Source organism: Anopheles nili, chromosome 3 (genome assembly GCF_943737925.1).
Source record: "Anopheles nili chromosome 3, idAnoNiliSN_F5_01, whole genome shotgun sequence".
NCBI classification, from domain to species: Eukaryota; Metazoa; Arthropoda; class Insecta; order Diptera; family Culicidae; genus Anopheles; species Anopheles nili.
In genome coordinates, this window is record NC_071292.1 from 23719918 (window position 1) to 23731862 (window position 11945).

Sequence of the window (11945 nt, forward strand, 5' to 3'; positions counted from 1 at the left end):
GAAGCCAGGCGCCCACCTCACACAGAAAAAAACTACGAGCCGTTACAATACCGCGTGCGTTCCACCTGGACGCCATTCCACCACCGACAAAGGGCTTTTTCCACGGACACGGCAGACGGACGATGCGTGACCGCGTCCAACACTAACATACACCAGGGGAACGCCAACGCCCGTACCAGAAACAGATGTTGCGGTTCCGCTGGTCTGGCGCTTTTCCACCAGCCGCTAGCGATCAAAACAAAAACATTATCGTTTGTTTTTATTTTCATCGACGATGGGCTTCCCGAGGTCCCGATTCGTCAAGCCTCGAGATGGACGATCCCCGCCGGTTGTTCGTACACGTGAGGAAAATGTTCTTCTTTTTATCGTTGTTACCATAAACCTGCCCGATTATGGGCCCGTTCGATGGTTGCGTTCGAACGGTCCATTCTCGAACTCTTTGCTGCGAGACATACGGCGAGAAAAATGCTTAGTAAGACATAAATTCCACCAAACACAGCGGTGGGTTTATTGAAGGAACCATCTCAAACAAAGAAGCCCTTTCCCGAGAACGCCACTGCATTTATGAGCCTCAATAAACGCCCATCAAAACAATGTCAGTGTCCCAACTTTTGTGTGCGTCGAAAAGCAAAATGGCGCACGTTCGAGACCACAAACGCGCACCACACATCGAAGTGGACGAAGACGAAGCCAATTTGTGATAATGCAACGCGCATTGTTAGCGAGAAAGCTTGTGTGCGAACTATCCTATCTGCATCCCGGAACAGTGACATAAGCCACCTGTACACCGGGAGCAACGTTTTCGAGAGGAAAGCAAGCACCACGAAAAAACCTCAGGCACGCTGGAAGTCAAAATTATCACCGGATGTGTCCCACCGTGTGCCGGTGAGGACTGGTGAGGACCTTTTTTTTCGCCCCTCCATCTACCAGCATACCAAACTAACGTCCCGAGTGGATCATTACGGATGGTCGTCAGGCAGGCGACACAACAATAGCGCCCAAACTCGACGACATCTGCTGCCCCGAAACGAGTGAATAGAGGGACAGGAATTTCGAGGATGCGTCTCCTGAAAGGCTTTCCTATTCCATTTCATCCACACTATCTGTGGCTGACGCTTTCACCGAACGCTTTGCCCAATATTCCCCGTCGTGTGTTCCCTATGGGTCTGCTTCTCGAAACGTAAAATAAAAACCTGTCTCACATTTTTCACATTGTACGAAACGCGTATAAAAATGAACATTCCATTCTCGACTGGGACAGAAGGAACGAAGTTAATCATCATCGCGATACGCGTCCATCCGCAGGGGCTTCTTGTTCGATAGCCGATTCCGAAAGGACCTCAATTTATTGTTACAAACGATATACGCTCTTAGCTTGTTACGTGGAAGGAAAAACCACGCGAAAAGCTCTTCCAAATACACTCCTAGCAACTAATCGACCGCTTCTCATGGCTACTAATGCTGTCCCCACCGATTGGATTTCCCGATTAGAGTTCGATGATTTATTGTTCCGTAACGACGACGCGACAGATGCCACAGCCTCCCCCCCCCCACAAAAGGTCCTTGAAACCATCCCCCCCCACCGGTCACAAACTTTGGTCGAGTCGAGTGTTGACGAAGAAGCACAAAAACCGCTTGAGACAGAGACTCACCAGAACGTTACGTTGGTTCTCCTTGTCCAACAGGAACTCCATGCTTTTGTGGGGTCGTCCGGAACCGCCCGCACCATGCTCACCACCCGCCGCCTGCCGATGATGCAGGTGATCCTTGATGCCGTTCGCGGCTCGCTGGCTGGGATCGTGCACTTGCAGCTGGTGTCCGTGGGGTGGAAGTCCACCACGTGCCTGCTGTTGATGTGGCTGTTGGTGCTGCTGCAGGTGTTGCTGATAGTGCTGATGGTAGCCTCGATAGGCCTGACCTCCGCCAAGCTCCATCAGCGAGCGCGTCTTGCCCGAGATGACGGTCTCGTGCGTGTCTAGGTTGGTCTCGATGAGCCCAATCTTCTGCTCGCTGCCCATGATGCTGCCCCGATGCGGGTGTCCGTCGCCACCGGTACCGTAATAGTACTCGTCCTCGTCACCGTAATCGACCCGCAGCGATCCTTCGATGCTGTGCGTGTCCGCGCCACCGTACGAACTACCGTGGCTACCGTTGGCCACGTACTGGTGCTCGGTAGGGCGCGATGGGCTACGGCGCTGGTAAAAGGACGACGTGGTCGAGGCGTCGAGTTCGTCGACGTGCTCGGAGTCCCTCGGTGGCGTCGCGGAGGCTCGTTGCGCATGTCCGTGCTTCAGCGAAGCCGGAGAGGCGCTGGAACGTTTCGCACACACACCGACAACCCGTGGGGGTTGTTTCGGCAGCGGTGGCTTGGAGCTCAACACGTGGTTGCCACCCGATCCGGTTCCATCCCCACTGAGTGCCGTGCTCGAGTCGGACCGGTAGTATCCGCCTGGTCGCGTTACCGCAATCTCGCAGTCGTCCGGTTCGTCCTCCGCACCGGTGAAGCTGTCATCGACCGTCACACCGGCAGCGCTTCTCTGGCGCTGCAGATAAGCTGGAGTTTCATCTGGGCGGACTGGCTTGCGTGGGTCCTTCAGCGGGATGTAGATGAAGTCGGCTGATGCGCTATCGTTGCCGCTTGCCGACGACGAACCGCCTCTGGTGGCTTTCGTGTTGATGTTGTTGTTGTTATTGACCGTAACCGCGGAACCGTAACCGGGAGACTCCTTCAGAGTGCCTACTCCTCCAACGCCAGCGCCCTTTTTGGATTTGTTGCGGAACGAAAACCGAAAACCGGACGAAATGCGCGACAGGAAGGTTTTGCCCTTCTTCTCTGCTTTGCCGTTTTTGAAGTTCTTTATCAAGCTGCTGTTGTTGTTGCTGTACTGGGGTGGCAGCGTAGCTGCCGTGGCTCTGAAACCGTGCTGCATCTCATCACTGCTTGTAATACGCGTTTGTTCACTAGTAATTAGCTGTTTGCTCGCCATCGCACCATTGCCACCATTTCTACGCTCATCCACACCACCATTACCACCACCACCAACGAAACTGTGATCACTCATCCTGCCGCTAGGAGCAAGTCCTGGCTGATCGTATACACCAACACCACCACCGCTAGCGGGTACTTTATCACTGTAAGGATCACCCTCTGCCAGGACGTCACTCGACGTGGACGTGATAATTACACCCGCACCAACACCGCCGTTCACCGTGTTCAACTCGACAGCACCGTTGCTCAAACCAAGCGTCGGATGCTGCAGCGCGCTCGCACAACCGTCGTCTTCTCTGATCATCGCGAAAATGGCTGCGTGTGACTGCGATCGGTCCGCGTCGACCCCACCGTTCGTGTGGTCTCGCTCGCACACATCGTTGCGCTGTTGCTGTCCTCCTCGCCGCACACGATCATCACCCGAAGGGGTGGCTGCGTACGTTGCCTCAACGCTGCACGCAGCCATCTGCTCGATGCGCTCGATCTGCTCGATGTCGCCACTGCTCGAATTGATGATGGTGTTCGTTTGCGTCAACAAATTTGCGTGATCGAGATCGTCCACCTCGAAATCATCTTCGTCGATGTCGATTTCGAAGTCCTGGTTCGATATAATGCTCCCATTGTCATCCGGATCCAGATCGGAGCTACCTGTGCTCTTCCAGATAATCTCCGACACGATCGGACAGAAACTAACGCCCTTTGAAAGGCCACACCGTGAGCTGGATGCTGTCGCAAGGATGCTACCGGTCGATCGACAGGACGATACATTCCGCAGTGAGTTGTGGTGATCGAGCCGCGCATCCTCACCACCTACGTCACCATTCGGCGCACCGTGGTAGTAGTGCAGGTTTGGCGTACTCGCCACAAACTCACGCTTCACCGGAACTGGCACGTACCGGGGTAAAACGATGTGATCATCAGTATGCGACTCGCTCGCCGGACCAAGGCTGATGGTTGACGATTCGGTCGGATCGAACGTACACCGCTCGAGGCTGGCCGCATAACAGGTGACCAAGTTGGTTGGATCCTGATCGAAAGTAGCTCGTCGGTGGGCTGCTTCCGGTTGTGAGGGCGCTCCTAACGAGGGTGCTGTCACCTTCACCACCGAGGGACTTCCCGCGGTCTGCTGAGGATGGTGTGGGTTGGTTTTGATCTGGGTACGTCGTGGTGGGGCTTGTGGAGGTGCCACTGCCGCCAACGTGGGGTGTAACCGCGCACCGGAAGACCCGGTCGTGGACCTCTGCTCGTGCAGGAAAGCCGCGATCGGTTCGTACGCCTCCGCCTGATCGTTGATGATCGACAGATTGCGGTCAAAGTGCGCCGACATCTCTTCCAGCAGCGAGTTGAACACACTTTTCTCATCGCGATCCACCGGGAAGATGCTGCTTTCCTCTTCGTCCTCACCAGCCAGCTCTTCCTCGACGACAGCCGTCACCATATCCTTGCTTGTCGACAGGGAATTCACCCCACCAAACCCTCGACCGTGTTCCATCGGCACCGCCAAAAGAGTCGTGCGTGTAGGGACCGTGTGAGTCGTACGCCCACCTCCACCAAGCCTCGTGCCACTACTCGTTCGGAACGTGTTGCGGCTCAAATAGTACTCATGCCCTCGCCGGCCACCAAACACCGGATCGTCCTCCTCGTCGTCACTGTAGTTAAGTGCGGTTAGATTCCGGTAGCTAGCGCGAATGTTCTGCTTCGGCCGAGCCGGACTGGCGATACTACCCGCGCTCGTTTGGAACGTCACCGTTTTGCTGCACTTCACCGGTGCGACCGGTTGCGGATGATGTGGCCACTGCTGCTGTAGGTCGTACAGGTTAAAGTTCTTGCTCGCGACCGATTCCCCGCGTGCACCACCGTACCCGTACTCGAGACCGTGCCGCAGAAACTCCTTCCGGTCACTAGACGCGCCGACACTGTCGAGCGAACCGTGTGGTGATCGAGCCGACAGCAAACCACCGTACACGTTCAAACACTCCGGCACGCTGGACACCGTGAAACTGATCGGATCGTACGGCTCGACGCTACCCGCGGATGTGGACGCGACCCGAGTGGCCGTGTGTCGCCGTGACCGCCGGTGACGATCCGCTCCGAAGAGCAGATCGGGTGCGCTAAGGGACAGCACCGGTCGCATCCGAGCACGCCGTCCGTTAACCGGGCTATTTTTATCCTGCGAACGCGACGACGACGCCATCGATGTCACCGTGCCCAACCCGGGGCCACCCTCGTTTGGGCGTTGTTTACACGAGCTGCCGCTGTGGGGCGCTATTTTTGTACCATTATTAATATTCGTCCACCGGTCGGTTCGCGGTTCAGGCGGATGTTGCCGATCGATTGTTGTCACTACGACAACCGGGGGCATGATGCAGTTGGCCACACGGCATCCATCGTCAAACACCTCCTCCTCTTCCTCCTCTTCAACCTCGGCTTCCTCTTCTTCCTCTTCATCGACGTCACACACCGTCGACAAGCGGTTCTCGTGGTACGCCACGTGGCGCGGTTCCATCACGATGCAATCCAAACTGAGCGGTTGTTGCTGCTCGTGGTGTTGCTGAGCCGGTTGCTGTGGCGTCATCGCTAGCGATCCCGAAACAGGCAGCAGTGTTGACGGAAACATCCCACCACCGTTGCCACACGTGAACGTGATGTTTTCGGCTGAACCGAAGTTGGTCAGACTTTTTGAGCGCGCTCGTAGTCCTCCACCACTGCTCATGCTACCGCCGCTACCGTGTTGCAGGTGATCACAGTACCCACTGTCCTCGCTGAGGCTCTCGATCGAGTTCTTGTTGCGTGTGGAAATGCCTCGACCACCGTGCCGTTGCCGTTCGGAACAACGCGTTGAATGACACCGGACTGTGGCGCTGAGTAGCTCCTCTTCGGTGTCACCGGTGTCTTCTGGGGTTGTGGTGCCTCCTACACCACGAGGAGATCGCTCCAAACGATCGTTCGTGCCCTGAATGCCTGCACCACCGTCGGTGTAACGGAAACCGCTACTTCTGCTGCTGGCCGTGCTGCTGCTACTGCTGCTACTGCTGCTATTGCCAGTGCTCGCGTTGCTGCTACTATCCGGTCCACTACAGCTCCCGGTGCTGCTCACACTGGAGGACGTCGAGTACAGCTCGGAATCGCTAATATTCAGCGCCGTCTGAGCGATGCTCTTCTGAATGAGGTTCGTCGTCGTCAGCAGATTACTGGCTGGTCCACCCGGCCCAGTTGGCACACCGACTGGTTTCGTGCGGGCTGAACCACCCGGTCCGTAACCGTACCCTGTTAGAGCATCTGTGGCGCGGGCGATCGATGATACGCCACCAGGGCCCGCTAGTTCTCCACCATGCCCAATGGGTTCGGTTGTGTACAGCGACGGCGAAGATCCCGACAGTGGATGCTGGTTCACCGTCGTCTCATTCTGTAGCTGGCGTTCCAACGACTCGAACTGGATCAGTGACGACGAACGGCTCAGCGACGCGTACGATAGACTATCCGAGTCGGTAAATAGATCATGTCCAATCTCATCGAATCGCAACCTAATCGCACACGGGGCAGAGGGAATAGAGAGACGGAAATTGAAAATTAGCAATGGCCACAACTCACACACCCACACACACAGCTTTTATTCACGTAGGCAAGCTCACAAGGGTAGCGGAAGTTGATCGAATTGATCATGTCTCACCCAATCACTGAACGAATCCCGCAGGTTTTGCTCGAACTGCGGGTTTTCGACGCACCACACCCGGCGATGGCAACCGATCGTGTGCGACTCTCGAAATCAACTACCAACCGGGGATGCTGTGAACTCTCTCTCGTTTAGGCCACCAGCCCCCGAAAGGGTCCGTATCCCGTGAGGATCCTACCCTTCACCTTAACCGAAAACTCACTCTCGCCGGTACCCCCGAACGCGGGAATGATTAAAATATCGAACCGGTGTCGATTAACGAGATCCAGCGGCCACCCTCGCGTGTTAGCACCTTTGTCCGCGTGTCCGCGATCCCAAAACGCGCGTCCGTCGTTGCGCAGCGTGCGACTCACGCTAGCGCGCAAATGGTGTATATGCGCGCGCGATCGAGCACTCTGCGCAACGGCGATCGTTCGTTGGCGTTGTTGTCGCGTCCACCACCACCAACATCGGACGTTTGACAGCACAACGTTATACACACACACACACACGCGCACGCCCGTAGAAACCAAGGGCCGGGAAACACGCCACCAAGTCCTCTACGAAACCACTCCAAGATCGATCGAGGCGAACCAGCTTCTGTTGCCGACTTCAAGTGGGATTTGGCGGACTCTGGAGCGTGGTGTGTTGAGATGTTGCTTCGGGTTGATGTAAACAACGGTTGCTCGGGCACCACCTTCCTTGGTCCTTTCCCTTCCCGGCATAAACCCCCACAACCGAAAAATGCTTTCTGCTGCCAAATTACCTTTCGCCCTGACGCAGGAGGGCATTATAAAGATCACACCACCCCGGTGACGGTTTTCCTCTGGCGGCGCAGCGAGGCTGAAGACGATATAAAACGGTCCAATTACTCGGCGATTTTGACATGCCTCGAGGGATCGTGCGCGCAAGATCTCGACGATCTCGGTTGGGTCTTTGTTTGGGATATCGCGGCGTAGACGCCGAATGTCTCTGGCTTGGGACTGGGGTAGAGTAACGCGGCTCTCGATGGGCCTTTCGAAATTAGCCTCCATCTCTCGTTCGCTAGGGCGGACTGGTTTTTCTCGTGTGTTGGGGTTGTTTTTTTTTTTCGCGAATCCTAGTACGATAGCAGAGTGTGGGGGGGTTGGTTTTTGATTTAGAAGGCCACCCTTTTCCCGGCCCACTACTGTCTTGGGCAGGGAGCAGACTTATACACCTGCGAGAAAACATGACAGTAACACAATTAGACTACTGTCTCAACTGCACACTAAAGGCCTCACAAGATGGATGGCCTCGGATGGTTTCTACTACATCAGCAACCCTCGTCCACTAAGTGCTCGCCTTTTGAAAGGGGGTTATTCACGCGTCGGCTAATTCCCGCCGGCGTTCATAAACCATCTGCAGCTCCGTTGCTGGATGGATGGGTCTCGACACAAGTAGCTCGTTAGTGGTGCGATGGATTACGGAGACGCTCAACTCTGGCTGTGTTTGTTTTACATTTCTTGCCAACCCCTTCACTGGGCGGTTTCTTAGTGACGACTTATCAGCATGCCCTCGGGGGAAACCGACACAAAAATGTCCTAAGGCGATGGCATTGGCATTGGAATTCCGTACCATTATCGATCGCATACGGCCAGCTGTCCCGACCAAAGCTCTGTGAGTCTGCCGACTGATGTGTTATCATTCCACAGACGTAGCGTTTAGTCACTTGCGAATTCACGCGCTCACGAACGTGCGACATTCGAAGCCAGGTTACGTTAGGTTCGGCCCGAGATCACGGCCCGTTGTGAGCTGCACCGTGTGTTTGTGTACAAACACTGCTGCACGATCGCAAATCCAACGCACGTAATCGGACGTGATTTGCATAGTGCAATGTGCGGGTCGATGGAAAAAAGCAGATGCTATGGTTCCCGCTGGGACGATGATTCGTTTGAAGATGCCCAAAAATAACACACCCAAGAATGTGTTGCGCGGGCGTAATTTCGGCCGTTCGTATGGAATGAACCCGTCTTTAATGGCGGAATGTATTCCCAGCATGCCGGTAATTGTTGAATGCTTCCAAATGCGTTCGTCTTTTGGTGCGTTTTCACGCGGGAGTCAATTAAGCGAGGTGACAGTGGTCAAAGAGAAGGAATTAACTCGTGATGAAGGCACAGTGTGCTTGAAAGGCGATACGAAAATGAACCGCGTATGTAATGCTGTCTTGTGGAGTTACAGTTCACCCCACAGGTCTTAACGCTGGGCCGTAGGTTCCGTTGAGGGCCGTCCCTTGGGAAAATCGATGAACATTCCTGAGCTAAAAGCGGCAAACAAAGAAAGCTGCAGCCAGACGCATCGTCAGTACCAAGTGACGACGCGCTGTCTAGCCGTGGGGCCTATTTTATGCTCATTCGCGCTGGAAATGGGGGCATTACTATCACATTGTCCGCAATGCCAACCCTTTAATAATCGCTGACAGTTGACATCCTACCGTGGTGTGGCGGGTTTTGCTTTGTCCCAGGCAGGTTCCGCGAGTGTCGGTTGTGGTTCCGCGCGTAAATTCACTTTACAGTTACTTTACAACACGCGGCCCAGGTGCCGCGGAAGGGCACGATGGACGGGGCCAATCGGCGTAATCCACACGATGATGCATATCCGAGTAGGTCGCATATTTTGATGTTTCATCCATCGTCCCTTTGAACCCTTCGGCCAAGGTTTAGTGGCGTGCGGAAGCGGTTAACGACCTGATTATGATTTTTTTTCCGCTCCCGACAGAACGACACGCCGCTCGCAGTCGGAGATCAAACGAAGGGGAGAAAGTGCTACCACAACGCCGTTGCCAAGGAAATCCGTTGCCTCGGCTAGCAGCCATGTATCACACCCCAGGAACCACTCGAGTGGTGCACAAAAAAGCCCTTAAACTGTGGCCTGTTCGGCCTTTCGTGTCGTTTATGGCGGCTCGAGGCGTTTCCCGGTTGTCTGATCCCATCGTTTATGTTCTCTTGCCCTGTGCGGATGCTAATGCTTCAACATGCTGCACCATCGGACATGTTTGATGGGAGATCACTTCGCTATGCTACAGCTGAAGGCGAAGAAGAGCGTAAATGAGCGTGAGAGACAAGACAGAACGATTTCTCACTTCTCGGTAGTCTCATTATCGGCATTGTCTCTGCTCGTGTTGGGAGATTTATTGGAAACAGCTACGAGTTCTCGCGTTCAGACGTCCATTCTGATCGATATGTGGCTGGTGGGTCGAATCCATTGTAGATGGGCGTATATTTGTTCAAGTTTCAATTAGCACAAATATTGTTTACAGTCGTTTTGATTGATTCGAGTTGGGTACTGTTCAGCGATTGGTTTGAAGACAACATTCAAGGACATTGTGGAAATGAGACAAGTAAATGGGGTTCAGCTTCATAATGCTCATGAAGGAGAATTAGAAAAAATAATCCAAAGCCATCGTAAGAATCTATCCTTTGTATTGTTAAGCACGTGACATGAATTCAAAATCATTATTTCTAAAAACATGAATTTTGATAAATGTACCAATAAGGTTTCGTAGGCTTAATAACAAAAACAAACTCGCTAGAAACCATAACAGAATGCAGAACTAATCTAAGTTTTATAAAAAAATAATTCTTAAGCAACTATCGCGCTTAAAAACATGCTTACAACAAGATATTTCATGGAGTTTTACAAAATCAAATATTTATTTTATCAAATGATAAATAATATCTAAAGGTTTATCGCATTTACATGGGATAAAAATGTATTAAAACATAAAAATTACGATGGAAAAGCCTGTTTTCAATTGAAAGCTTTTCTAAGCGTTTCAAGCGTTGCAAAATTTGCTAAGGGTAAACGCTTCCCAAAAGCACAAAACACGCTTCAAAGCCCGACGCAAACATGAAGCGTTAATGACGCGAAGCGTTTCAGGGGGTATTCTACACCGCGCAGTGGAACTAAATAGAAACGGTGTGAATTATTTGACTTCGTATCCATACGAAAATAAAGCCCCACAATGACTGGTAGCAAAAATGGCAAAGTAAACCTTGCAGCACCAATTAATCCTTACTAATGGTTTCCGATCACTGCTGCTGCAGCGACGCAAGTAAAAGGTATTTCACGCGCCTCGACGCATCGTGTGAAGGTTAAGCCATTATCCGCGCACTTTGTCTACACCGAGCGGCGTCCGTGTACTCTTCAAATTGTTTACAAATCCCAAGACATTAAAATGTCACTCCAACTAGACGCTTTCGGCCAGATGTGGGGGACACCAACGGCATTGTTAAGCTCAATACAGAAATGATCCCAAAATGTCAACCGACCCGGTACAAATGACGTTGCCACCAGCCGCGTTTGCCCGCTCCCAATGCCTGCTGGGAGAACGCGAATTATCGCACCCGCTGACAGGGCTTGCAGCCAAAACTCGACGTACCTTTGTTCATTGTGTCGTTTCATGAAATATTCATTCCCATCCAGCCCGTCCGGTTCGCAAATGCGCGGCCGTCTTCCGTAGATGGCGGATAGATCGGAAGAAAGGAACTCGTCACCGAACGCTGTCTCCTGCTTCCGTCGCTTCGGAGGACAGATGAAATCGCGCTCCGACATTGTGTCTTGATCTGTAATGAGAGAACGAGCGAAGCGTGTAGAAGAAGCCGGCAAAAATGAAACCCTTCAAACCACCGGACCAATGGTTTGCCTTACCGGAAGGTGTTTCGACGCGTATCACCGATTCCGCATCCGAGCCACCGGAGCTCCAGACCTGATCGTACTGGGACCAGCTGAGTGGTTGCTGCCCATGGCTTTGCTCCTTATCACGCCCGTCGTCATCGTCGGAGGTTTCCTCGACGATCGTTTCCAGCATCCGGCTGCTGGCGCTGTTGAGTGGGTTCGCCTCCGTTGCCTCGGCGTACGCCGGTAACCACGGAAACGAAATGTCATCCGATACGTCGAAAATGTTCTGCTCCATCCCGTACGCTAACTACATCTTCCGCGAAGGCACCCTGTGAGGAGAAATGAATGGAAAGAAGTGGTTAGCTGAGTGTGCGTTAGCGATCCGTCGAAGCATTTCCTGCCGAAGTACTTTTCACAAATGGATCTTTGATGTTCCGGGTGACACCTCAAAATAGCGCGCGTTTTATCTTTGCCTCATCAGATCACGCTTTCGCAAACACCTAACGGCTCGGATGACACAGTTTCGCTATTCCCAAATACCTCTCGCGGCGATTCCAAAGGATCTGCAACAAACGATTCAAACAGCCGCACCTTTTTCACAAACTGCACGCCACCATTGGGGGTGCTTCTGCTCGATCGTGGCATTTCGATAGTCGAAAGCTGACC

The 11945-nt window shown here is 53.2% G+C and overlaps 1 protein-coding gene across 1 annotated transcript in view; it reads right to left on the reverse strand.

The window, feature by feature from the left end:
* LOC128727350 (uncharacterized) overlaps positions 1-11574 on the reverse strand; it is a 56744-nt gene extending 45170 nt beyond the window's left edge. Inside the window, exons 1-3 of the mRNA XM_053821253.1 lie at positions 11310-11574; positions 11041-11224; positions 1653-6513 (exon numbers count right to left, since the gene is read on the reverse strand). Coding sequence (XP_053677228.1) covers positions 1653-6513; positions 11041-11224; positions 11310-11574 — 5310 coding nt within the window. The remainder of the gene's footprint in view (positions 1-1652; positions 6514-11040; positions 11225-11309) is intronic.
* Between the last annotated feature and the right edge of the window lie 371 nt (positions 11575-11945).